Raw genomic sequence first — 27846 nt, forward strand, 5'->3', positions numbered from 1 at the left:
CCACCACATCTGGGCTGGCCCTTACAATGAGGGGCTCGCGGTTGATGTCATGCAAGTCCAGGGACAGCACGTAGTCCTTGCTGCCCACATACATGCGGTCGTGGTCCTCGTCCTTGAGCAGGATTCGGTAATCAGTTGTGTTGAGCAGGAAGTTGAAGAAGTGGGCCGTGCCTGTGGCCTTAAGCTCTGTGGGCAGAGGGCAGAGCAGCAGTGAGGGCTCTTGGAGACCATCTACCCATACCCCCTTTGACAGAGGGGGTAGCCCCACCACACGGTCATCTTAAACCCCCAGCTTCCCCTCCAGGGCCTGCTTGGTTCTCTCTCTAGTCCCTGACATTCTGGGAGGAGAAAGTGGGACAGGTGGGTAGGCCAGGGAAGCGGCCACACCCAAAGCCGGAGCCCTGATTCATCGGCAGCCCAGCCAGTCTCTGGGTCCCAATGAAAGGGCAGCGGGCGTGGGCCAGGGTGCATGATGGCATCAAAGACTCTCTGCTCAGGTGGGGGGTTAATGTTCCCATGCTCAGGGTGGGGCCAGCTTCCCACAGGGGCCTAAAAGGGTTAATGAGCAAGGAGGGTGGCAGGCAGGTGCATCCAGGACAGCTCACAAATCCTGGCACAGAGCCAGGGTGCCCTGTCCTCACCCCAGCTGCCAACAAGACAGAGGGCAAAGCTGGCAAACAGCAAGGTCCCCACCTTGTCTGAAGCAGGTTAGCTAGGACACTGGAAAGCCCTGCTGGAGCCAAACTGCCCAACAGACCTTGGGCTTCCCCCAGACCCCACAGGGTTGCTGATGGTGGAATCCTCAGGCCACTCTGAACCATCCAGGAAGTCTTTCCCGGGAAAGAGGCCCTCCCCCTAGTGCTGCAACGTCCCCGGGGCTGGGGACAGGGTCCAGCTGAGTCCTCAGTTTCCCTTCTGCGTGAGTCTAGCAGCCCTGGCCCTCTCACCCTCAGCTTGCTCGGGGAAAGTCCTCCTTTCTGGGGATGAAAGACAGGAGGAAACTTGGCTAGTGATAGGCCAAGGACAGAGGACTCCAGAAAACTTGGGAACCTTCCTCTGGGAGAGGGAGTTCCGAGGGGTCCCCTTGGCAAGTCCCTCCTCCACACACCCCCAGCTAGTTTTAGCTCCGCAGGAGAGAAGAGATTGCAACGAGGGTGATGAATATTCACCAGCACAGGAGGAGTGAGATGGCAGTACACAGAAGAGTATGTATGCATGCACACGGCCCAGGTAGACACACACGCACATATGTGTCCTACATCAGATGACGCATCCAAGGGGAACATAACACATCGCATCTCCCTGCCCCACATCTGGTAACCCATTTCACAGGTGGGGCGATCATGGGGGAGATCTGGAGAGGGAGAATCTGAGCCCTGGGATCTGAGGTCACTGAGATCCCTAGATGCTGCCTGAAGGTGGAACCAGCAGGTGGCCCCATCCCATTAGTCAAGGCTGCTGTCTCTGACTGGCCTGGCTGACTCTGACCCCTGCTGTGTGCTGGAGACCCAGGAATGGAGCTGGAGGGGCTGTGCCTGAGAGCAGCTCTGAATGGGAGCTTCAGGATGTGCTGAGATGGGTGTGTGAGGGTGGGCTGGGAGCCAGGGGAGTCCCACAGCAGACCCAGAGCCCACATCTGAGGGTTGGGCAGGGCAAAGGCCTTGCCCTGCCCAGCCCTGACTATGGCAGCAAGAGAATACAGGTGATGACCTTGGCCCACCACTGGGACGCAGGGACGCCAAGGGATCAAAGGGCCGATCCCTGCCTGGCTACAGCCTCATCGGCGGTGCCTCTGAAGTCCTGGGCAGGGTAGCCTGGGCACCTGTCCTGCACCTGTTGTTGGGCCATTCGGAGTCCCCCGCCTGGCCACCCGGCCATAGTGACAACAGGAAAGTAAACAATACCCCCCCTCGCCGACCCAGGGCCAGGAAGTGGCCAGAGAGGAAGTGGGGCTGCCAGCGGAGCACCCCCAGGCTGGGACAGCCCGCCAGGGGTTATTTATACCCTGGCTGGGGGCGTGGCCTTGACTGTGCCCTTACCCGTCCTGCTGGGCTAGGGGGCATTTGGGGGGCAATGGGGGGAAGGGAGGCAAGGCTGAAGTGGGCTGTGTCCTTCAGACACAGGCACCTAAGGTGGGGGGGGCTCCAAATATCTAGCCCCAGGGATGCAACCAGCCATAATGCCTACCCTCCCATCCCTGCCTAGCCTTGGGTGCCTATAATCCAGACCCTCCCCCTCTATAGTGCCACAACCCCCAAGTCCAAGCCCCCCTCCCAAGTACAGACAGAGGAGACACCATTCAGCAGATGAGGAAACTGAGACCTATATGAGCAGCAGGAGACCAGCCTTGGTTTGACATCCTCCCTCTCAACTCTCTCTGTGGGTGCCCGGTGCCCTTCGGTAGAGGTGGGAATGCAGGGAGCCTCTCACTTAGTCATCCAGTACCTATTATGTGCAAAGCCCTGTGCTCATTAACATCCAAATTACAGATGAGAGGCACAGAGCAGGGAAGTGACATGTCAGTGTGCATGGAGCGTGATATTCCCACCCAGGTCCATGGCCTTTTGGGCTAAAGGAGGGGCAGGTGCTGGCAGAGCCAGTCCTGGTGGTGGGGACTGCCTGTTGGGAGGGCCAGGGCCGGAAGGTGACTCGTCCTCCATTGACAGGGCACATGACTCAGGACCCTCGGGACCCCTCCCAGTGGCCACGGGATATGGCGTCAATGGCTCTGTTGTCACAGGATGTGATGTTTTGGTCTCTGTGGAAACTAAGGAGGGTGTGGGGAGCCCCCATAAGGCTGTGTGGGGTAGGAAATGGGTGGGAGCAAGGGTGAGGAATCTTTGGCTCTGGCATGGGCTTCATGACCCCAGCTGTGGTCTCGGAGCACTCAGTTCCCTCATGCCAGATTGTAGTAAAGAATTAAAATAAGGGTCCCCATGACAGCCCTGCACCCTCAGCTCCAGACAGGAAGACTGAGGCCCAGGCGAGAGTGGTGCTCACCTTAGGTCACAGGGTGAGGAGTGAAACCGGTGTGCTGTCCCCACCTCCTCACTCTGCCGCAGGGTAGAGGAACAGGGGGCCTTCACTCCTCCAAGAAGCCCGGGTCAGGGCAGATGGTGGTTGAGTAAGCCTGAGCATCCTACTCTGACACCTGCAGTGTCAGCAGAGCTAGAGCCTACTGGCCCCCAGCCCCACTGAGGAGCAGGGACTTGGGTCAAGGGGACTTGGGGGCCTGAGGGGGCATGGATGTATGTGGGGGAGCTGACATGGACTGAGGTTGCTCCTGTCCTCAGGCCAGTCCCCACCTCTGCTCCACTTGCCCCAGGCCCAGCTCTGATAGCAGGAGTGTCGCCCCTCCCTCACCCCCAGGACAATACAGAGGGAGGGGCTGGGGCACAACCAAAGGCTCTGTGGGGTGTCAGGGATTCAAGTTTGTATAAGCTTTGACCTTGGGGAGGGAGAGTGGTGTGCCTGAGTGATGCTCCAGGGAAGAGCTCCCCACCCCCATGCCCTCATCCAGGCCGGGCACAGGTTGGGTGGGGTGACATCCGGGAAGGCTTTTCCCGTCATGGGGAAGGAAGAGCCTTTTCTGGCATCAGACACCTCATTTCCGCAGCCGTTTCCAGCCTCTAGCACTCTCCCATGGCCGTTAGACACTTGGGGTCCTGGCCCAGAACAGCCTGGCAAAGGTCTCGAGGTAGGAATTTTCTGTGTATAGGAGGCTTAATCCTGGGGGTCTCTGTTTCCTCCTCTCTGGGAAGCAGCTGATGATGCCTTACTTTAAAGGAGGTGGTGGGCGAGGACAGCACTGAGGAGGCGTGTCTGCAGCCCTCACCCGCAGACCCCGAGTGGGCGGCCCCCGACCCCTGCTGCCTGTCTCTAGGACACCAGGTCTGTTGCCAGTGAGGCAGGGGCTGCTGCAAAAGGGGGGTCTTGGATCAGAGATGGGTACCCCGCCCCCTTGGTTACAGCCCTACAAAGCAGCAGGCCCTGACGGACAGTGTCACCTCTCTGGGCTATGCTTGGGTACTGGGAGGTGATAGACAGGTCCCGGCAGCTCAGCCCTGACCTCTGACTTCATGTGGGCTGGTCCAGCCTTAATCCCTAAGATGAAGAGAAATGAGGCTGGGGGTGAGGGGTGAGGGTGCTGGCTGGGGTCTCTGGTCAGTACTTTATCCCCCTGCCCTTCTGAGGAGGGAAACTGAGGTGGATAAGGAGATGGTAGCAGTGGCAGCAGCAAGAATGGCAGGGTCCCTCCTGGACACCCCCGTTGGCTCCAGGGAGGGTTGGCCCCCAGCCCCTTTACCACTCCCTCAAGCTATGAGGGGCCCCAGAGGAAGGCCCAGGGGCTGGGCTGACCCACTGGCTCTCGGCCTAATCCTCTTTTAATGAGCGGCCAGCCGGAAGGCCTCAGCCCCTGGCCACAGCCTTGTAACCCTGGAGCCCCAGCCAGGCGAGCTGGGGACAGGGCCTCCCTAAAGCCTTTGCATGCACCTTTCTCCCTGCTCAGCACACCCACCTCACTCATACCTCAATGCCAAGACTCCAACCCTGGCCAGGACAATCCAGGGCCCCAGCATCTGCCTTGACATACCAGGATGACATCTGCCTTGTGCTCCCATGGACCCTCTCCTAGGCATTTACCATTTGTTCAGGTCCAGGTTCCACATGGGGCTGTGCAGGAGAGGCTGTCACCTTTGATTCAGGGGCTGGCTCTCCCAGGCCCACCTCCCACCCCATCCCTAGGGATGTTCTAGATGGGAACCCCTAGAAGCCAGGCCCAGGGTTTTGCCTGGGGCTTAAGCTGCCTCCTCCCTGGGGCATAGGCTCCAGGTTCCTCTGGCCCCAAGCCCCTCAAAATCTGTCCTCTTCAATCCCATCTCTGGATCAGGGTGTCCAGATCGGAGACCCAGAAGCCTCCCTAGGAGCCATCCATACTCGCCCCTCTTCCCCCTACGCAGGTGAGCCAGGTCAGTGCCAACAAATCCAATTACAGCCGCTCTCACCCAATTAGCAACTAATTATGGCCTCATAGTCCATTCAACATAATTAACATGTAAATGACTCCACGTGTTTATATTCAATAACAGCTCTGATTGAATTTAATTTAAAAGTCTGAACTGGGGACCCAGTTACAGTATTTCATCACTTAGAGCTGCCACTTCCTGGGAATGTCAGCTCCTCCAGGGGAGAGGGACCCAAGGCCAGAGTGAATGGTGGAGGGGCAGGTGCCAAGACACTGGCCCAGCGCTGGAGAGGGTAGAGATGGTTATAGTCCCTGCCACCCTGACATGCCTATCCCAGGGGTGTGGGGAGGTGGTGAGGTCAGAAGAGCCCCCAGTGGGACCTGCAAGATGGGAAATCCTCTGGAACAAGGGGCCCCTTCTTAAGGGCTACTGTAAACATCGCAGCTGTTCAGTAAACACCAAGCTGCAGTCGAGCTGGAGCAGCCCAGCTGGGCTAAGCTCTGCTGCAGGCTTCCCTCCCATTTTGGGGGCTAAGGGCTGGGGGTTGGGGGTTGGAGGTTGGGGGTTGGGGCCTGGAGCCTGAGACCGGCAGGCCCAGGCATGCTGTTCCCACGCCCGTTCCGCCCCAGCGCCCACCTGCTCCACCCAGGAGAAGATAGGCTGGGGGCACAGCTCATCCTGACCCGGGAAAAAGCCAGGTGGGAAGGGGCAGCCGAGTCACTCCCTGGCACACACACCCGGTGGACAGCAAAGGTTCTACATCTCTCCCCACTAAGGATGTCCAGTGACTTTCGACCATTGTGTCCCAGCAGGTAGGGAGCCCTCCAGCCTCAGTGCTTCCATTGATCCCTGCCCATCCCCAGGACCACATGGTGCCTGATTGTTCTAGGTCTGGGCTGGTGGCTCAGGGGGCCAGGATGTCCTACCTGGACCTGAATGGCGTGCACGGCTGCCTAGGAGGACACCTTTGGGCATCCGCAGGCCAGGCAAAGTTCAGAGCTCTTGCCCAGCTTGGAAAAGACAAAGTGTTGTCAAGGAGGCTGGCTTGAAGGGGCAAGGCAGTCCCTGAGCCTGGGGTGGGAGGAGGAGGGGGCCTGGGCCAGGCAAGCAGCTCACAATGGAATGTGCCCCAAGAAGTGGGAAGGGGGTGGGAAGAGGGGCTGGTCCTGAGGGGAGGGTGGCACCAATCCATTTCTCAGGTGGGCAGAGTGGATCAGACCCTCCAGTTCCACAGGCCTCGGGGGCCCACCCCTCCTCCCACATTCCAGACCTGGCCCGGAAACCCCTCTCTCCTTCCTCCACCACCTCCTCCTCCCTGTGACTGCAAAAGACAACAAACTCTCCATGGCTCATTTACTCTGATAAATCAACCAGACAGACAGGCCAGGATGGGACCAACAGGCTGGTGGGTGTCAAGACCCTCCCCCTGCCCTGGGCCCAGCCCCCATCTCTGCCCCCCTCAGGCTCCTGGGGTCCCTGCAGCCCCTTCACATCACCCACCCAGAGATTCCCAGGATGTCCCACACAGTCTTAGCGTGCCCCCCCCCATATTCAGATGGGGAAACTGAGGCACCACACACACAGATGTGTGCTCAGGGTCAGCCTTGAGGGATGTGGTGAGGCTGTGTCAGGACTCCAGGCATGACTTAGCTGGTCGCCAGTCCAGAAAGGCAGTGAGTACTCCACACAGGCCTGGTGCTAGGACTGGAGGGTGCTACGCAAAATGACAGCATGAGCAGCCTTGAGCAGAGGAGCCTGGAGTGCCACCCATTCCACCTCAGGTACTACAGGAGCCCAGGAGGCCCCCACATTCTAGCTGTTGCTCTACAGTTGTAGTGTAGGACCGACAGAAGCCACCCAAGCTGGTGGACCACCAGGTCCACACAGTGGACTCTGCCCCTGGAAGGAAATGAGGGCATCAGCACTGAGCCCTAAATGGAAACAAACAAGGCTCTTGGCTGGGTGCAGATACCTTAGAGGAAAGAGCATGTCTGGGTAGGAAGCCATGGAGGGGTCATGGTAGTGATGGGAGGAGATGCAGACAAGGGGGGCTCAGGGGAAGGAAGGAAGGAAGAAGACTGGGGGAAGGGGGGTGGAGCTGAGGCCTCACGCCCCGAAGGCCTCCTGGTCCCTGGAGGAGCTGTCCCCGCCCTGCAGAGATATAGCAGATAGGCAATACTTGCCAGCAGCCCCAGTGAGAATGGCACAGGTCAGCCTAGCTGAGCCTCCCTCCGCCACAGGCTGGCCTCCTGGAACCTAGGCCAGCAGCCACCGCCCAGACCCCATTCTTTGCTGGGTCAGGATCAGTAAGCAACCCCAGGAGGCCTCCACCCTCTCCCAGGGGCTGCTCAGCAGCCTAGGGGGCGGGGGCCTGCAGGCCTGCCAAGCTCAGGCACCCACGTGAGCTGGGCTTTGGATTCAGATCGGAGCCTTCTGGCATCCAGGACTCTGGCAAAGGCCCTATTGCTATTTCTAAGAAAAATGCAGCAGGAATCTTCTCTGCTTCTCCAAAGCTCCAAGGGCTCCCTTGAGGCAGGGTTCAGATTCCCAGGACAGCGCCAGGTCAGGCCAAGAAAACATACTCTCGGACCAGTTGTGTAGATGCCCAAGTGAGCAACCCAGGTCTGGTCACCCCTAGCACAAGCTGTAGGAGATAGAACAGTGCAGGGTGCGTGGAGTGGGGGGGGTTCACAGGCTGTGTCACTGCAGCAGATCGTGGGCCCCAACCAGACTGGGACACTCATCTCCGGGAGAGCCCCCTCCATGGCATCCCTTCCCCAAATGCATTATCTTTTTCCCAGTATGTATTTGGTACCTCTGCCATGAAAAAAAAGAGCTCAAAAACCACAAGGAGAAAGTGCAAACTCTATATCCTAGCACCAAGAGCAAGACTCCATCTAGCATCTTGCCCTTTCCCCAATTGCTGCACCGCACACACCCCACCTCTGCTCCTGCTCTTCCCGCTCCCGCAATCTCCCTTCCCGTTTGTGATGTAGCCTCCTCCACAAATCCTGTCCAGATGCCCATGGTAGGAATCCTCCTCCTCCTGACCCCAGTCCACCCACAGGGCTCAGAGTCCCTCTTTCAGTCCTTTCCAAACACCATCTGCTTCACCAAAGGTTAGAAATCTAGAGGGAGAGGTGAAGCAGTGTGGACTCCTTGGGCACCCCCAGGATCAGCCCTCAGCCCTCTGAGGGTGTCTGCCACCCTCAGAGTAGCTCTTAGTTTCTGAGACTTCCTTTGCCAGAGCAATAACTGTATTCACAAAAAGTTAATGCACAGGGCTTCCCTGGTGGCGCAGTGGTTGAGAATCTGCCTGCTAATGCAGGGGACACGGGTTCAAGCCCTGGTCTGGAAAGATCCCACATGCCGCGGAGCAACTAGGCCCGTGAGCCACAACTACAGAGCCTGCGCGTCTGGAGCCTGTGCTCCGCAACAAGAGAGGCTACGATAGTGAGAGGCCTGCGCACTGCGATGAAGAGTGGCCCCTGCTTGCCACAACTAGAGAAAGCCCTCGCACAGAAACGAAGACCCAACACAGCCAAAGATAAATAAATAAACAAATGTGGGGTTAAAAAAAACCAAAAAAGTTAATGCACAAAACACAATGAAGTCAGCACCATTTTTGCCCCCATTTTACAGATGAGGCAGCAGGGACACAGAGGGACTTCACTACACAAGGTCTACCCATGGCCAGGATGCAAGCTAGGCAGCTTGAGACCTCAGGATGCTCTTTCCATGCGGCCACTGCCATCCGTACCTTACATGGAGAAACTGGGGGTGGGAGACCCTAAGCTACCTGTCTAAGATCACACAGCTGACAAGATGGGATAGAGGTTTGCCTGCCTTCAGGGCCAGCTCTCTCAACCACCACAGCACCACCTCTTCATTCTACCAAATTAAGCATCCCACTGCCTGCCCTGGGGGAGGAGCTGGAGGTTTCCCAGGAGTCAGAGGCCAAGTACCCACGGCTCCGAAGACACCCTCTGGGCTCCCCACCACCTCTGGAGAGGTCACAGGGTTGGAGGTGCACACACACAGGTGCAGACAGCCAGGAGCCCACTCTGAGGCTGCCACCTCCCAAGCCACAGGGTGAAAGATGCCTTTATGGGCCAGGATGAGATTTTTATCTTGGTGGTTTCTCTTTAAATTCTTTACGATTACGAAGCAGTGGGGGCTGCCAAGGAACATGATTTACTCCTTGAGCATGCACCAGCTCCTCACTCCGTGCCAAGGGAAGCTGGAGCCAGGGAGGGAGGGGTGGGCATCGTGCCAGGGAACCAGAGACAAGGCCTGTGCTGCGGAGGCCCAGCCAGTGGCGGTCCCATCTGAAGCTTGGCTGGACCTGGAAAGAGCACAGCTGAGAGTCTCAGGCCCTGGCCTGGCTGACCCAGGCTAGGCCTCAGGCAGGCTCTCGGCAAACACACAGACCTGCCCCACTCTCTCCAAGGGCTGATCCCTGGCCAGATGAGGGGCAGCCAACCAGCACCCAGGACCTCCCAACTCCCAAAGCGGCCATTTCCAAGTCCCCTCTCAGGAGTGAGGCGGCTCCCATTCCCAGGAAAACTGAGATCCGAAACGCAGGGATCTCGGCTCAAGTTCATGCTTTGGGTCTTCCTTCCTCCCTCATCAGGCTCATCCTGGAATACCCATGCCTCCCCAGTTTGCTAGCTCCAAGTCCCCCTGTAGCTGTCAAAGCCACCTACCCAGCTCCCTGGTGCCACCCCAGGCCTCCAAGCTCCTGGGCCTTCTCACCTTTCCCTCACAAGTCCCCCCCGTAGCTGTCAAAGCCACCTACCCAGCTCCCTGGTGCCACCCCAGGCCTCCAAGCTCCTGGGCCTTCTCACCTTTCCCTCGCAATCTGAAGCTCCAAGCCTGTTTGGCTGGCCAGGGAGCCCCTCTGGTGGGCAAGGGAGGGTCCTTAAGCTCCCCAGCCCCACTCTTCACACCGTGCAGTCAGGCCAGCTAAGTCGAGGCTTGCTAAAGGCACTTCCAATTCAATCTGTATTCACCCCATACTCACTCCCCCTTGGGTGAAGTAAATGGACTGTGACCCTTCCTAACCTCCAGTCTCCTCATTTTCTAATAAGGAGACCTGGCGACTTTGGTTCTCGAATGCCACACGCAAACGATGTAAGTGGTGGCACTGTTATGGGCCTAATAGCCCCAGAGGCTCAGGAGCTGGGCTGAGGAGGGCTGCTGGGCAGTGACCAGCACCAACCCGTTCACCCTCCACCTGCAAAACGTCCTTCCCAAAGAGCAAGCCAGATACGCCCAGACTCTTGAGAAGGTTGAACCCCAAGGCTGCTCTGGTCATAGAAGCCCTTTCCACTCCTGGACCCTGGTTTTCCTTCTCCGAAGGGAGAGAGCTTCCTAAAGGACTCTGATCAGTGGAGGGGCTGGGGTGATGGACAACTGGATTCATAGGAAATAAGCAAACCCAAGTGCTGTTTCTCCAGTGGTAGAGAGCACAAGAAGCCTGACCAGTGCGAACCCAGCTCTTTCCTTGGGAAGTGAGGCTGGGCAGGCTAAAGCCGGCACTGCAGGGTCTTGGAGCTCGAGCCTGAGCCCAAGCCCGAGCCCTAGCCCATGGGAGAGGGCTGTGCCTGCATCCCCAACCTGCCCTCCATCCCCAGTCCTGGGACAGGTTCAGACATCAGGCAGAGCCAGGCTCCATCTTAGTCCTGCTCCTGAGTGACCCGGGAAAGCCTCTGGGCCTGATCCCTCACAGGATACCCAGGCAGTCCCCCTCCCCAGGCCTTGGAGGGACTACCACTTGGTTATCATCATGGGTACCTACTCTTATTTCTATTATTTTCATCTTTCCTGACCTCCCCTGGCAAGGTGACCTTCCATTCCATCTCCTTACTCCGGCCTCAGTTTCCCTAGTAGCCCAGCCACCTCATGTCATCACAAGACGGCTTTCCCCCTCCAGACACCTCTTGGCCTCAAGTCCTGGCCAAAGCCAGCTCAGGCAGCAGCAGTGTATTGTGGGGGTGGCTTCCTGGGAAAAAGTAAACATTCCCCAAGCTAAACAAAGGACCTGGCAGGGCCCTCACACCTCCCTCTGCAGTGGGAGGTGGTACCCCAGGGCTTGGACCATCTCAGCGTGGGCGGAGGGAAAGTTTTTTTCTCCCAGACTTGGCCAGTGACTCTTGAGGTTAAGGGGACTCCAGGCCCAGGCAAGGATAGGTGGTGAAAAGAGGGTCCTGCTGCCCAGGCTCTCTAGTTCTAAGCATCCATGAGCTCTCAAAGAATACCTCTCCTGCTCCTGAAAATCTTCCTCACTTGACCCCTCATTTCTGCATGACATTGGCTGTGCTGCTGATGAAAGCTCAGGAGATGGGCCATAGGAGTCTCCCCACTCTGACTGAACCCTGAGTCCCTTCTCCCTTAAACCCTCTCTCAGCTTTAGGTCTGGCTGGGGTGCCCAGGCGGATGGGGAGGCAGCAAGTCCAAGCCTGGCCCAGTTCCTGCCTTTGTTCCTTTATCTGCCCTGGGCAGTGTGGCCCCTCATACCAGAACCTCCAGCTTAGAGGGTCTGGCCCGACTAGGCCCGAGCTAGCACCTCCCAACTGCAGCGGCACCCAGGCAAGGGAGGGGATGTGCCTAGGGTAAGGGAGGCCCTGAGGCCTGGTATGGCAGCTACTATATCCATCCAAGGCACAGATGGAGAAACTGAGGCATGAAGCCACAGTGACCACCAGTGTTCCCAAGAGCAGCCCTCTCTGTGCCCCTCTTGTATATCCAGGAGAAGCTCCCCCCAGCCCTGGCCACAGCCAGGCCAGGGCCCAGCTTCTGTAGGTGCTGGTCTCTATTCTCACTCCACAAATGAGCAATGAGGGCCTACTCCTCACTGAGGGCCACATCGTAGGCATGAGCTGCCTGAGACCATCCAGCATGAGTGGGGAGAGTGGTGCACAGGGCCTGGTGCACAGTAAGTGCTGAGCTCCCGGGAGGCACCGGCCAGCTGGATGTCCACTGTCTTTTCAGCCACTTTGTCTGTGAGCATCCCATCTTGTTCACTGCACAGTCCCCAGTGCTCAGCACAGGGCCTGGCACATGGCAGGTACTCAAGAATCTGCTAAACTAAGTGACATCTAAGCATAAAAGTAGGACAGGAGGTCAAAGCAGGAAATAGAAAGGTCAATCAGGACAGGGAAACCTGCCCGTGCAAAAGCCTGGGGATGGGGTGGCCCCAGGCAGCCTACAGCCCCACCCCGGGCTGCCACAAGAGTCAGCGCCACAGGCTGACTGCCAGTGAGTTGGGCTTTTAGTCACTGTGGTGTCAGCTTCAGAGCTAATTGAGGGGGAATCGACCTGACCGATGTGGGCTTCAGGCGTCGGCAAGGCCAGAGCACGAGCACTATTTCTGGCCTCTCCTCTGCCTCCTTCCTGACCGTGGCCCTGCCCTTGCCTGAGCCTCGGTTTCTCTGTGTGGAAAAAAGGAACGAAAGCCTTTGCCCCTTTGCCCCTGCAGGTCTAAGAAGGTTTAAAAGGAGTGTACAGAGACCCTCCCAATATCTTTTTTCTCCTGCTTCCTCTCATGGGTCTCCAGGGTGATGACAAAAGTAACACCCAGAGTGGATCTTGGTTCCAGGATCCCAGGGGTGCGAAAACCAAGTCACCCGCCCTGCCCCTGTGGGGGGAGGGGATGCTCTATTCTCCCTGCTGGCACCATGGGCTTGGAATGGGGTGAAAAGGGAACCAGGCCCCTTCAATATTTATTAATCAGCTCCGAGGACTTCCACCAGGAAAGGGTAGAAATATCAGCAGAATAAGTATCTCACCTTAGGCCTAGGAGAGGAGTTGTTTTTAACAACCCAAACCAATCAACTCTTCTGCCCATTTCTCAGGCCCTGTGCAGGACTCCTTCCAGGCACATCCTCAGAAATTCACTCCCCACTCCCCCATCAAGTTGCACGGGTAATATGGGGCCAGGAGAGGGGCTCTGCTGGGGGACATGGGAACATGGTGAGGTGCGGGCCGGGCCTCAGCCAAGCCTGAGGAAGGAAAGGTTGGCCCAGCCTTTCACCCTTATAAGTGCACCTGGAAATCTGGTCAGCCAGGGCTGAGTCGGCCCCACCCAGGGCAGGCAGCTGGACCAAGTGACCCTGGGCCAGAGGAGGGCCAAGGCTGAGAACTCAGCGGTGACCCCAGGTCCCCCAAGCATGGCTGCTGTCCCTTATCCCAGGCCGAGAGTAGACTCTTGTATCATGCACACCTTCGAGGTAGTGGCTAGTGAGTGAGCCATCGGTATGCCTGGATAGTATGTGTGGCACGCGTGTTCACCTGCCTAGTGGGTTAGCTGCAAAGGTGACGGAGCCGGGGGACTAGCATCTCATTCTGCAGACCCCAACTCATCATTAAAACGTTCCAGTGACTTCAAGCAAAGTGCTCACTGGGGATCTCAGGCCTGTCACAACAGCATGTGCTCTCCCTGAACTCACCGGGTGGTCTAGCCTCTAGTCACAGCCAAGAGCCCCCTCCCCAATTCCTGGGAACCCCTCCCACATGGAGACCCATAGGAAGGTTCCTCAAGCACCCACAGCCCAGCAGAACAGGTCCTGCTCCTCTAGCTTTCGGAGGCCTCAGTGTCTGCCTGATTGTCTCACCAGGCAGGGCAGGACCAGTGGCAGGGAAGGGCTTCTGCAAACACAAGTTTGAAAGGCAAGACACCTCTGTCACCCCAGTTATCACACAGAGGGAGATGCTCTGCAGACCCAAACCCAGAGGCCACACATTCTGTCTCTAGAAGCGGCCTGGGGACTTCCCTGGCAGTCTAGTGGTTGAGACTCCACGCTTCCACTGAAGGTTCAATCCCTGGTCGGGGAACTGAGATCCTTCATGCCATGCAGCCCAAAAAAAAAAAAAAAAAAGAAGCAGCCCAGACTCAGGACCCTTCTCCAAATATATAAGTAGTCAAGTCTCCAGCCTTTCCCAGCAAGTCACCACCTCCTTTGTCGCCCCCAACACACCCAGTGTGACCCATGTGGCTGCACAATTTGTCCTTTTTTGCTCTGACCTCTCTTCTCTCTCCTGTGCAACAGGGCCAAGTGCTCTGGACAGAGGAGGATGCTGGGGAACAGCAAGGCAGCCTCTTACCTTTAAATGAGAGCCGGACCCGGGGCGTGGCCGGGAGGTAGTCCTGGGTTGGGGTGGCTGGCCAGGCCCCAGTCAGTAGGGAAGCCCAGAGGAGGAGGCCAGCGACAGGCATTGTGGGAGGGGCCTAGGGCCCAGGAATCAGGCAGCCGGCTAGACACCTGGGAGGGGGAGCAAGATTGCAATGTGTGAGGCAGAGTGGGATACCCTGCCCTACCAACATTTCCCTGTGTAATTCTGCCCAAGGTGCCTCAGTTTCCCTATCTGAATAAATAGGACGATGGGTGTCTCCTTGCTCACACCCTCAGACTGGGGCCATGAATGCCTCAGTGTGAAAACCTCATATTCTTTCTTGTCCCTAACAATGGGTCTGAAGACCAGCCACTGAGTGCAGCCTAGGGTCACCAGGACTAATAGGGGCCATGGGAGACTCAAACCCTCCCCGCATCACAGCTTCCTGACTTCCGTTCACAGCGCTCAGCTCAAGCAGGTGATCTCACAGCCCTCTCTAGTTCCCTTGCATCCACCCCCAACCAAATGGGCTGTTCCTTCCCTCTCCCACTTCAAGGAATGAGGGAAGAGATGGGTCCAGTCCTGCTGGCTCCAGCCAAATCTCTCCTTCTAGTATAGGGAAATCTGAGCCTGATTATTGGGGTTGGGAGCATGAGGGAGTGGAGGATGAGTGAGACACACATAGATGGCCTAGAGTGAGAGAGAGACAGCAGCCAGAAAAGGAGAGTCAAAGCACAGTAGGGTCTACTTTTACTGAAATAACAGCAGGAGGGATCCAGGTCAGACATATAGAAGGACTTCCTGCCAGGAAAATTTCCAGCTCTGCCTACAGAGGGCAAAGAAGGGGAGCAAGGACAGCCAGCAGGCCTGGGGCAGGGTCTGAGCCAGCCTCAGTGTCCCCTGCAGAACTCCCATACCCCCAGCAGGCCCAAGTCTCCATACAATGTTTTTCAAATATTGTCTCCCCAGGCAGACTGGCTGTTGGGTAAACGCAGCCCAGCACCAGTTGTCTGAACATATTGCTCCCTCCAGGCAAAAACCAGTGCCAACTTCCCAACTGCGCCCCCCCAACCCAGATGCACTGGGGGTGGGGGCACCAAGAAAGACAATGTGAGCCCCATCCCCCAGATCTGTCTGGCCTACTTCCTTCTCCCATGGGAGACAGGACCCCAGGCCTACTTCTAGGACCCTGAGGTGGGGGTGGAGTGTAAGAGGTATCGTGGCCTGTTAATCCCCTGCACTGGCTAACACATACTGAGGCAAGGCCCAGGCTCCACATCTGACTGTCCAACTCCACTCGACAGACCCTGATGCCCTCTCTAGCCCACCTCACCCGAGTCCTTGCCTCTCTTGCCAAGCAAACCAATGGCGGTTCCTCAGATAGGAAGTGCAGCTTCAGGATGACTGACCCATTCCCCATGTGGTGCCCTCTGTGGAAACACCCTCTCCTGAGTGCCTGACACACCTCTCATGTTCCTTCAAAATCCCCCATCACGGGTGCTCCCTCCTAGGGAGGATGGCTGAAGGAGGGAGGGGAGAATCAGAACCAGCCCTTCCCCCAGTCTGCTGGGGCACAAAGCTGGTGCTGACTGAATGGCAGGCTCTGATGAGGCAGGCAGGTGGGAGAAAGGGCTGTGCAGCTAGCTACCAGCACCCTAGGGTGCACCTGGGAGGCCCCCACTAACAGTTGTGGATATCCACACGTCCACACTTACATGCCTGCACTCGTCCTTACAAGCATATGTTTGTTGAAGAACTTGACCTGCTAGTGGGGTGGGGCTCAAGGAAGCTGGGAGATACTGTCCTGGCTTGGGGAGGACAAGACGTAGGCTGGGTCCCTTAGAGAGCTTTGATCCTCTTTATCAGGGGGCTCAGGGTGACTCGCCTCCCGTCCTCCCTGTGACCTCATTTCTCCTACAGCCATTTTCACTGTGACAAGGTCAGGGTCACCAAGGAAAGTGTTGGAGTCCCCCAACATGTCCAGAAACGTGGAGGGCTTTGCTTCACTGGTCCCCTACAGGGACCTCCCACAATGCTTTGGCCCTTTAAAAGGGTGAATGGGGGAATGTTCAAATCTGTTGGGGCCTCAGGCCCAAATCTAGGCCCCCTCCTTGGCAGCCTGGGGGATGGAGGAGAGAAGGAGAGGGAAGGAAAAAGAGGAAGAGAAGGACAGAGAGAGGAAAAGGGAGGGCATTTCCACAGTTGCTTCCCCTCTGCCAGCCCCTAGATGCATTCCACTCAGCCCCAGCCCCGGAGAAGCCCCCAGTCTGGCCCAGTCCAGGTGGGTGGACAGAGAAGGAACAGCCACCGCCACCTGGGAGCCCACCAGGAGGAGAGCAGAGAAGGAAGGAAAGAAGGCTGGCGGGAGGGAGCAAGGGAGGGAGGCAGGCGGGAGGGAGGAGGAGAGAGGGAGGAGAGAGGGAGGGACAGAGGAGAGACGTTCGAACAAAGAACCGAGGAGCTGGGGCTGGCAAGGGGTGCAGGGAAGGGGCGGCCAGACGAGGGGGTCTGGAGGCACCTGGGGGCGGGGCAGGGGGCTAGGAGGTCGAATTGTCCAGACTGATCCAGACTTCTCAGGCTTGTGGGTGTTGTGGGGGACAGCCTGCCTCAGGGAAGGAAGGTTGGCTCCTTCGAGCTGAGAACTGCCTGGATGGAAGGGAGGCAGGAGCAGGGGCTGTGGGGGAACATGGTGAAGAAATTATTAACAGCACCCCACCCCCCACCTAGCTGCTCTCATACTCCCCCCCCCAGCAGGCCAGAGCTCCTTCCTGACTCCTTGGCTTCCCCCTCCCCCAACACCCTATGGATCAGGAAGCAGAGACACACCAGCATAGCTAGGACTGAAACCCCCCCTTTCATGGCCAGGGTTTCCCAGCCAAGGTCACCTGGGCTTGGCTCCATCTTCCCCCTCAAGGTATTCCTGGAGCGGCAGGGGGCTAAGGCTGGGTTCCTGGCCTTCTCTCCCCAACCCCCTGCACTTCTGGGCCTGGCTCCTTCAGAACTGAGGGGAAGCAGCAGGGGTAGGCATGCCCAGTGTCCTCACCTTCCAGGATCCCTTACCCCAAGGGTCCAGGCGCACTCCCTATGCAGCCTGGGAAAAGGCTCCAGCTCCATCCAACCCCCTGGACTGGAATAAGCCTACCAACCTCTGGGTGCAGTTTCCCTATCTCTCCAACTAGGACGGGGGCTTCTGGGAGACAATCTGGATGAATTCAGGAGGACAGGAACCCCTAACCTCCAGAGCGGACACATTGGTGCCTTCACTTCCCACCCCCCTCCCCCAGGTGTTCATGGGCTAGTGTTCACAACACAGTTATCTCAAGAATTAATAAGTTATTTATCCAGCCAGGCCTCCAGCCCTAGCTCCAGCTGACCCCTCCTGCCAGTCTGACTCATTCCTGGGCCACCCTGACGCTCTCTGGTCCCACCTGCTCTAAGCAAATCCACCTAGCTCCTAGTGTCCCCTGCCTACGTAACCACTGGGGCCCCAGCCTGCCCACATGGGGGGCCCCAGCTCACTTACTCCCCACATACAGCAGGGCCCCTAATCCAAGCAAGACTCCCTGCTGGAAAGCAAACCCAAACTAGCAGCAGGGGGTCAGGGGGCTGGCCCAGAGCTGGGAGAAAAGCCTTGGGGCTGGCAGTCCTGCCCTGCTGATCTTGGAGACCCCTCCACGTAGGGGCTGCCAGTATAGCGCTTCCCTTCCAGCAGACGTTCCCCAGATCCGGACACTGAGGCAGGGCAGGCGTACCTACTGGGGAAGAACGCTGCCTGAGGCGTTAGTGGGAGAGCTCAGCCAGGAGAAGGGGCATGAGGCCTCCCGCTCCAGGAACAAGGTGGTGGAGGTGTATGGGAGCAGCCACCCTCCCACCCAGAACCTTTCGCAGAAAAAGTTGCTTTGCACACTGGTGACCCCGCAGGCCACATCCTCCACACATCTCCACATCGCTTCGATGCTGAGGGTCGGGGCAGCCCGGCCAAGTATAGGCACCCACTCCAGTCTGGTCACCCCTGCGTCCGCGGGAAGCCCCCTGGCTCTCTGAGCCCCAAGCCCCGGACACTTCCGCAGAGTTGCAGTGCCGCGGGTCCCAGAGGGATCGCGGGGTGGCCCGACTGCCTGACCGCTCCCTCCCGGTTCCCGCCGCACTCACCTCTTCCACGGCGGCGGGGCCTGGGCTCCCGAGCAGCGGCGGCGGCGGCAGCAGAGCGGCTCCCTGTTGAGCCGGTCCGTGCTAGCGACCCCCCGGGGCCATGGCCCTGCCCGCGCTCTCTCGCCGCTGTGCCTGAGCCCGGGTCGGGGCCGCGGCCCCGGCTTAACGGTTTCTGCGGGCTTCGGGCGCGTAAGCAGTCGAGGCCCCGGGCCCCATCCCGGGCCACGGGAAGGCTCAGGGGCGCTAGGGGCCGCCTTCCCCCGGGTGGGCTGCGGGCGCCCCCTGGCCGGCGCGCCGAGGGCGCATTCCCCGGAGCGGGGCGCGGGCGACGGCGCGCGCTGGGCTTCGGGGAGCTGCGCTTGGCTTGGCTCGGTGGCGCTGTGCTCCCCTGGTCTCTGGACTGGGGCCGGCCGGCCGCGCTGGTCTGCGCTCGGGGATCACCGGACCGCGGCCGCTCGCTCGCTCGCCTGCTCTGGTCTCGCGGCCGCCAGCGGGACGGGGCGCTCGGAGCCGCTCGGGGAGAGCCGGCAATTGGCCGCCCGTGGGCTACATTTGCATAGCGCGGCCCCGCCCCGCCCGCCCCGCCCGGTCCCACCCCCAGGGCGGGACCCGCCCGGCCGCCGTCCCGCCCCCTCTCCACCTGTCCGCGGGCTGGGCTCGATGCTCCCAGGCGGTGGGGCAGCCTGCGCCCGGGGAGGATAATCTGCACCCCGCGCTCCCGCCCTGGCTTCGCAGGCGGCGCCCCCGCCCCGCCCTGGCTTTGTCTCTCCGTGGATACACCGCGCACACCGCGCCTGGTGTTTACCCGGGCACTCAACTCCCTGGCGGGAAGGGCAGGCGCGCCCGGGAGCAACGAGCCTGCGCTCACCTGCGCACCCCCTGCCGTGTCCCTCCTTCCCACTCGCTGCCCGTCACGCCTGGCCCGGCGTGAGACCCGCAGCTCAGGGCCCGGGACTGCCCGGGCCGCTCAGCAGGTGGCAGTGCAACCCCTGGGACGGCTGGCACGGCGGGACCTGCCCGCCGCCTCCAGCCCAAGCCAGGTCAGCCTTACAGCTCCGTTCAACCACTCTAGAGCTCCCTGAGACGCCCTCAGCAGCCAGTTCTATTTCAAGCCAGTAGCCCCACGGACCCACCCCCTTACAGTTCCATAACCCAGAGAAGCCGGATAGGGGTTCCTAAAAGGGACATTTGCTTTCAAATGGCCTCCTGATGAACTGAGGGCCCTGCAACTGATCCGAGGAAGGGACCCTCCACCCAACCTAACCCAACTCCCAAGGCCATAGCCTCACCAGCCAGGACCACAGCCTCAGCCCGGCCTCATGCACTTTGCCAAGGTCCCAGTGGGCATAGGCCCTCTTTGCCCTCCTTCTCCTCCCTCTTCTCCTATTCCCTCCCCTTCCTCCTCCTCTCTCCTTTCTATTCTTTCCTCTCCTCCTCTGCCCTCCCCTCCTCTTCCCCCTCTTTCCTCTCCCCCTATTTTTCCTTGTCTGCTTCCTCCTTCTCTCCTTTCTCCTCCTCTCCTCTTCCTCTACACTCCTTTCTCTCTTCCTCCTCTTGTTCCCCCCTCTCCTCTCTCCTCCTTCTCCCTCTTCTCTTCCTGGCTAACAAGACACCCCCCTCAAGACATCTCTCACTCTGACCTATTGGCTGGTTGACTGCAAATGTAGGTTGGGGCGGGATGTTAGGGATCCTGCTTAGGGTCTCCTGACCTGGACTTGGACTTGGAGTGCTGGTGCACATGCTCCAAGCAGAGGCTGGCCACTGGATCTAAGGGAACACCAGCTTGCAGGGTTTTTTTGGTTTTTGGCAGCACCATGTGGCATGAGGGATCTTAGTTCCCTGTCCAGGGATTGAACCCGTGCCCCCTGCATTGGGAGTGCAGAGTCTTAACCACTGGACCACCAGGGAAGTCCCTTTGCTCTTTTTTTTTTTTTTTTTTGGGCCTCAGCCTGCAGTAATGGTGGCTGCAGTGATAGTGTCTGCATGTCTCTCGCTGTCATGTCTCATTTAAAAACACTGTGTCAGGACTTCCCTGCTGGTGCAGTGGCTAAGAATCTGCCTGCCAATGCAGGAGACACGGGTTCGATCCCTGGTCTGGTAAGATCCCATATGCCGTGGAGCAACTAAATCCAGGCACCACAACCACTGAGCCTGTGCTCTAGAGCCCACGAGCCACAACTACTGAGCCTGCATGCTGCAACTACTGTAGCCCGTGCACCTCGAGCCCATGCTCCACAACAAGAGAAGCCACCACAATGAGAAGCCCGCGCACCACAATGAAGAGTAGCCTCAACTTGCTACACCTAGAGAAAGCCCACGCACAACGACGAAGACCCAACGCTGCCAAAAAATTGAAAAAATAAAAAAATAAAATCACTCTGTCAGTCATTCCTCCTCATCCCCACTCCTCTGTACCAGGGTCACCCCTGAGGTCACCACCACTGCACCACCATTACCAGTGCAGCATATGACACCATCACTGTGGTTTCCAAAGCCATCAATTCCAACACCACCCCACAGCCTCCCTGGCCTCCTCATAGCCTGGCGTCCTCTGTCACCACCACCAGCATGATCATTATCCTGCTCACTAAAGCAGAACTGTGAGGACTTGCCAAAGACAACTCCAGGGTTCTGGGTTAGGAAGGAAAGAGACTCAATTGATTTGTCCATGAAGCACCTCTCAGACACACAGATTAGGCCCAGCACACAGAGGTCTTTGGTGGCAGTGGGGTGGGAGGAAGGGGACAAGGAGAGGTAGGAGAGCTAGAGCTGGGCTTGGCTACACACAGTGGAGTGATGCCAATTCTCTTGTAATCAGTGTGAGAAGGCTGAGTAATCAATAGAAATCAAAACAATTTTATTATTGCCACAGTGAATCCACACTGCACCCTTGCCCTGTGTGTATGCTGGGATAAGCATTTTGTATCACTATATGTCATTTTATATATAATATGTATCATTGGGAGGAATACTGTAGAGCCTCCTGTGATTTTGCCTTCAATTGCAGGGGTCCAAAGACCCCCTGAAACCAGCCCCTGATGGGGGGATGGGAGGCCCTTCATGCCAACAGGGTTTATGGTCTTTTGCCCCCTCCCCAGCACTTCACAGTCCCACTGAGAAGCAGTGGGACCTGCTGTCCCCATTGTACGGATGAAGAAGAGGAGACTGGGAGAAGTGGGGTGAGGCTTATAACCACCAGGCAGTGGTGTGGGAAAGGTGGTATTTTCAGGAGCTATGGGAAGGCTCCAGGAGGGAAGGGCCAGGCCACAGGGCCCACATGAAGCCAAGGGCCTGCAAGTCAGACTGGTGCTGGGGGGCTGGCAATGAGTGCTAGAGCCACACGTGGCACTTAGGGAGTTCAATAAATCTTTATTGAGTGAATAAGAGAGCAAATCCCTGCAATACCAGATCCAAGAGGGTGCGTGAGCCAAGAGCCAAGAGCCCAGGAGCCAACTCTGTGCCTACTACCTAGCTCCTCTGGACTGGCTGCCCCCACCCGACACTCTCCCTGCCACCCAGAGTCCTTCAGTCTTTCCCTCTGCTGTGCTAGATCCACCTGAGAGCCAGCCAGGATGCCCTGTGGGGTTGCCTGAACAGAGGCCAGACCAGGCTAACACCTGCCGGGCCTCCATCCCTCCCTCCTCTGCAGACACTTGGACCCCACGCATGCTTCTTTTCCAGCTCCCCCATGGCCCACCCTAGGACCAGTCTGGACACACAAGGTGGTAGGGAGTTCAGAGATGGTTACGTCAGGTCAGGTTCCCCCACTGACCCAGCCTCTGGAGCAGCCCCCTCTCCCTTCCCAGATGGGGATAGACCCTTGGGGTGATATCCTGGCTGTGTAGCCTTGGGCTCATGGCTCAGCTTCCTAGAGCTCCTGAGGTGCCACAAAGCCCAACAATGGGGGTTACACCTGGGAAGGAATTGGCCCCCTTTGTCCCAGCCCCCACCCTGGGTGATGGTGCTGCGGTGGGCAGGAAAACTTTGAAGGTCTTCTCCCCCAAACACCTCCAGCCCTTCCACCTGGCCCAGACTTTGTTTCTGGCAGTGCTCATGCCTGTTTCGTTTCCTTCTGGCTCTTCCAGCCTGTGCTGCTGGGGACTGAAGTGCAGCCCTGGGCCTCCTGCTGCCTGTTGATCCTGTCTGTCTACACTATTTGTCTCTATCTGGCCTCCCCTGTGGGGAGAGGGCAGCCTGCTGTACTGGGTAACCTTGAGAGAAAACCTGCCCTCCTGGCCTCTGCATCTGGAAGGCTGGACGAGGAAGGCCTGGGCCTCAGGGACCGGCCATGCTCTCTTGATGAAGGTGGCGACTAAACCAGTGCTCTCTCCTCTGGCCGGGTCTCTGGGGAACCTGTTTCCCGGGCCTAGCAGGCTGAGCAAGCCTCGGCCCGCCCAGCCCCAGCGCTGCTGGCTCAGATTTCCCCGCTTTCTGGTTTTCTCATCTCCTCTGCCCCAGGCGCTGCCTGCTTTCTGGCCCAGCCCCCACCCATCCGGAACTGGATCCCACAGAGGGGGTGTTGGAAAGGGGGCCTGGGAGGGGGCCAGGGAGGTGCTCGGCCATACCAGGAAGGGGCGGGCCGGGCCGTGAGGAGTCACCCACGGCCAGGGTGCAGGATGGGGTTCAGCTCAACCTTCCCCTGCCCAGACTGCCCCAGGAGCTGGCTCTGAGCCCATCAAAAGCTGGAATGACCCGCCTCCTTGGCTGCTCCCCAAAGCTGCCTCTAGGCCTTTTCTGCTGTTGTCCCCTCTACCGGGAATGCTCTTCCCAACTTCAGTGCCAGTGTAAACCCTGTGTTTCCTCTAGCCCAGAGCCCTCGGCCACCTCCTCCAACCCCAAACACCGTCTCTTTCTGCACAAAAGGCCGGCGTTCCTTCTTGAGGCTGCTTCATCCTCCCTTTCCACACCAGAGCCCTGCAGGCATCCCAAGCCTCTTTGAGGAGCTCTGCCCTCTCTTTCGTCTCTGGATCTTTGCACATGCTGTTCCCCTGTGCCTGGAATGCCTTTCCTATTTCCTTCTAGATTCTGCAGGCTTCTAGGAAGATATTACCTCCCAGAAAGCCAATCCTAATGGCTGGGTCAGGAGTGTCCTTGGGCCCCTGCGGGTCCTGCATCCCCATCCAGACATGAACAGACCCAGGCCTCTGCGTTCTCCTGGCTGGGTCCCACATTGACCCATCAGCAACTGCTTCTCGTGTGCATTCAGACTGAATACGAGAGGAAGCCACGGGCTCTGAGTTGCCACATACTCCCTCATCCCATATTTGTATTACTGTGTGTGTGTGTTTGTATATGTTGAGGGAGGTGGGGGTCGGGTGGGCCCAAGCTTGGCTGGCTGCCAAGTGACCCATGACCATCAGCCAGCCTGAGCATATCCTGTTTAGACAGAGGCCAGATAGCCATCCCTCACTCACTTGGGCCTGCCCTGCCCCTGCTGGGGAGCCCAGGTCTTGGGCCTAGAGCTCAAACCTTACCTGCTCCAGAGAGGCCTCCTTACTAAGCATTGGGATGGGGATTTTGCATTTCCTCTGCCCCCATGGTACAGGGCCTTTTTTCTGGGTGCCTGGGCCCTGGGTCATTTATGGTTGGGCAGCCCCAGCCACTGGCTAGGGGTGGGGGTTGTGGAGCTTGGCTGAAAAGACCTTGGATCTGGAGCTCACCTGGGAGGAACCACCAGCCACTCTGGCTTTGCTCAACTCAGTTGGGACAGCCCCATCCTTCCAGCTGCTCAGGCCAAAAAGTCTTTGTATAAGCCTGAACTCTCTCTCACATCTACATCTAAACCATCAGTAAATACTTTCAACTTCACCTTCAAAATATGCAAAATATCAGGTGACAACTTCCTACCTTCTCCCTGGCCACCAGCTCTGCAGCCACTGCCTCTGCAGTTCCATCTCCACAGCCAACCTCGTGTCTCACCTGACAAGTATGGGAGACTCCTTACTGGGCTCCCAGCTTCTGCTCTTGCCTCCTGCTAGCCAGCCAGAATCCAGAGGGACTCTGTTAAGATGGAAGCCAGGGCATGTTTCTTTCTTATATAAGATTTTTAAAAATATTTATTTTTATTTATTATCATTTATTTTTGGCTGCATTGGGTCTTCATTGCTGTGCGTGGGCTTTCTCTAGTTGCAGTGAGCAGGGGCTACTGTTCGCTGCAGTGCGTGGACGTCTCATTGCAGTGACTTCTCTTGCTGTGGAGCATAGGCTCTAGGTGCGTGGGCTTCAGTAGTTGCAGCGCCCAGGCTCAGTAGTTGTGGCACACGGGCTTAGTTACTCTGCGGTGTGTGGGATCTTCCCGGACCAGGGATCAAACCCATGTCCCCTGCATTGGCAGGCGGATTCTTAACCACTGCCCCACCAGGGAAGCCCCATGTCTCTTTCTTGTCCTAAGTTCTCAGTGGCTCCGACTTCGTTGAGAGTCAAAGCCAAGTCCTTGCAGTGGCTGTCTCCCCAGCCCACTCCCATCTCTGACTCGTGTCCTCCTGTTCTTGATCACAGCCTCCTCCCTATTCCTCCCACATGAGGCACTTCAGCCTCAGGGCCCCTGAAATGACTGTTCCCTTTGCCTGGATGCCCTTCCTGTAGGCACCTCTATGACTTCTTCACCTCCTTCAGGTTTTTGCTCAGATAGTACCTTCTCAGTAATATCTACCACCCCAACCCCAGCACTCTTGACTTTCCCTTCCCTTCCTCTCTTTTTCTATATGCCATCTTTTGCTTCTTCTTATGCTTGTTATTTATTGTCCATTTCCCTACCCCTGCTAGACTATCAGCATCAAGAGGGCAGGAACTGTTTTGTCTGTTTCCTGCTTCCCCAGCACCCAGAATGGAGACTGGTATATACCAGTCTCACTGAATGAGAGAGGGGCTCAACCCAGGGCCTCTCTGTACTCTGATCAGGGACTGGGACCTGCTTTCTAACCTGGTCTTTGGGCCTCTGCTCGCAGTCCCTGGAGCTGAGGACAGGGCAGGGATGGGTACCCATGTGCTGTTTCCTCCTCTATGCAAGAGCTGGCCTGAGTAGACAGTGTCTCAAGCTACAGCCCCAGAGACTCAAGGTAGACTCTGCCTTGACTTGAAAGACAGGGAAGCTCCAGCTGTGAGCCGCCCCAGGGGCAGGCATAGTCCCTTAGGCAGAGGCGTGTCTCAGAGCTAGGGGAGACCCAGGCAGCCCCCCAACAAAGCTGACTGCGCTGGGCTCTGATCCTTGGGGTTTCTGGCCGCCTCCCAGGCCCACATCTGCTGCACACACCCCTTCTCTGTGTCTGTGTGGCCACAGTCCTGGGAGAGGGGGGCCCAAGGAGGGTCCTGCAGCCAGGCCTGCAAGCTGGGATCTGGACTTACTTAGTTCCAAATGACTGGGGAATGTCTCTTCCGTGACAGCCGCAGCATGGCCTCCCCTGGTCCCTCATTCCCAGCAGGGAAGTGGGGCCCAGATGAAGGCAGCCCCCCGGAAGGGGGAGGGGCAGGTGGGCAGACTGTGGGTACCCTGCCATCCTGCCCCTCTTCCCTAAGCCTGGCTTCTGGTCTTCCTTGAGGAAGGGCTACAATATGAGGTCATTGTCTATACCCTCAGACCAGAGATCTAAGGCCAGAGCATCCCATCTCCGTCTCCATCCCCCGTGAGCCAGGAAATGGAGGATCTTGGCCAGCACCATTGCCTATTCTGGGCTGTAAGGCATCTGTGGCACAGCAGCACTGGGACTGGCCAAGGAGGAATGCTCCTTGCAGAGAATCTCTCCTTTACAGCTCATAGCCTCGTGCCTTAGGGGAGTGTCGGGTAGCAGGGCTAACGCCAGGCAGTGGGGAGCTGGGCCTGCCCTGGACAACCTGGTGTCCTAAGCACTCCATCCAGAATGATGAGCCTCTTTGCTCCATGTATGTGGTTGGCAGGGCAATGACGCCAAGCCCACACTCCCTATCCTGGGATAGGGTGCCATCCTGTGCTGTAAGGGTTTGATTTCCAAACATAATTGGGTAGAGTGGACACCTTGGCCTTACCTGGTCTCTGGACCTGCATCCAGGAATTGGGGGCTCCACTTGTGCTATCTGTGGAGTCTTAGGGAGGATGAGGGGCTCTGACTCACCTTGGCCAGAACACTACTGTGTACCCATTTCAGAGAAGGGAATACTGAGACCTCGAGGAGCAGGGGCCTGGGCAACTTTTCTGGGGATTCCAGACTAGGGCTGCCTTGAATATTGGAGTGTAGCCTCTGATTGAGGAAGGACTAGGACTGGCCTGAGGGTAATGAGGCCAGTATAGTCTGATTTAAAATTTTAAAGGATTCCTCTGGCTCCTAGGGGGCCAGAAAGGAAGCTATGAGCCTCCGAGAGAGGGGACAGGGACCTGGCTAGATTATTAGGGGTTCTGCTGGGTATCCTCAATTCAGCCAGGGTCCCCTCACCTTTCTCTTGAGCCCATGTATCAGATCTGACCCGGGATTTGGGAATGGGGAAAGAGACTTCCTTCCTGGCCTCATACACCCTCCATATGTGGTCTGGCTGGCCAGCCTCCCTGCCCCCACTCCCCTGAAACAGTGGTTTAAGCTTTAATCCGAGGACAAGTTTCTGCAAAGCTCTTGTTTGCTGCCGGAAGGAGCAGGGACCAGCTGAGATGGAGGGATAAGGTGGGAGGGGGATTTGGAGGAAGGGAGGGGGCAGGGAGAGATCAGAAATCCACACTCCACCCTCTGCCCTGCCTGTCTCCTGCTCCTCCAGACTAACTTGGAGGGGCCTTTTTCTTGCCACCCAGAGGGATGCATTCATGTGTCCACAGCCTGCCTGAGTACCTACTGTGTGCCACCTCTATCAGTCACATCCACTCAGCTCACAGGGAAGGGTCTCTGGGACCCCTAGCTGCACCCCTTGGCCAGCCCAGCGCTGGACAGGTCCTGACTCCCCAGGACACTGCTCAGAGGCACAGAGGGGCACTACCTCCTCAAAAGGAGGCCGTTGCCGTCCCCCCTCCCCAGTTTCTGGTCTCCTCACAATCCCTGAGGGGAAATTGCGGCCTCCAGCATGCCCCTGTCCCTTGTCCTCTCGTGGAGTACCCCTTTTCCTGTCCTCTAGCCCAAGTTGCCCCAACTTCTTTCCACCCCACTCCTCACTGCAGCCCTCCCCCACCACCCTCCACCGCAAGGCCGCCTTCTCCTCACTTCTATCTGTGCACCCAGCCCCTGCCCGGGGCGCCCACCACTCGACTCACTGCAGCTTCCCTACCAGCTGAGTAGCCCCAACAATCAGCACCTCCCAGCCAGGAACATCTGTACCCCAGCCTGAGAGGAATCTTACCCTTGGGGTGGCCCAAATATGGCATCTTGGGCAGCAACTCAAAGCCCTGAGTCAACACCGAGCCTCAGGAAGCCCATATTTCCCAGCCAGGGTCTGGCTGGGCCCAGGCTAGGCTGTGGGGCCCCATTCCCCAGGAAGGGGCCAGGCAGGGCTGCTGGGGCCCAGCCTCTGGTTAATATGGTGTCCCTTGCTGCAGGTTTAGTCACCCAGAGCGGGGACCCAGTACTGGGTGTTGGCTTGCTTATGTCTCAGGCTCTGCGGTCTTGGGGACACAAGCTGGTCCAGTCCAGGCCTCCATCATCCTGGGGCCTTCAGTTGAGGA

At 58.0% G+C, this 27846-nt stretch overlaps 1 protein-coding gene across 6 annotated transcripts in view; it reads right to left on the reverse strand.

Annotated features, from left to right (window-relative positions):
• The window catches only part of SEMA3F (semaphorin 3F), a 29110-nt gene extending 10353 nt beyond the window's left edge, over positions 1-18757 (reverse strand). For 2 of the 6 annotated variants that reach the window (XM_067044155.1, XM_067044154.1), the window contains exons 1-3: positions 18234-18755; positions 14073-14230; positions 26-186 (exon numbers count right to left, since the gene is read on the reverse strand). In XM_067044155.1, coding sequence (XP_066900256.1) covers positions 26-186; positions 14073-14184 — 273 coding nt within the window. In that variant the 5' untranslated portion in view covers positions 14185-14230; positions 18234-18755. Of the gene's footprint in view, positions 1-25; positions 187-14072; positions 14231-16599; positions 16756-18233 lie in introns of all 6 variants that reach the window. The other 4 variants (XM_059076796.2, XM_059076799.2, XM_067044153.1 and 1 more) reach the window with 4 other exon arrangements.
• Between the last annotated feature and the right edge of the window lie 9089 nt (positions 18758-27846).

Source organism: Kogia breviceps, chromosome 10 (assembly GCF_026419965.1).
Source record: "Kogia breviceps isolate mKogBre1 chromosome 10, mKogBre1 haplotype 1, whole genome shotgun sequence".
Classification (NCBI taxonomy): Eukaryota; Metazoa; Chordata; class Mammalia; order Artiodactyla; family Physeteridae; genus Kogia; species Kogia breviceps.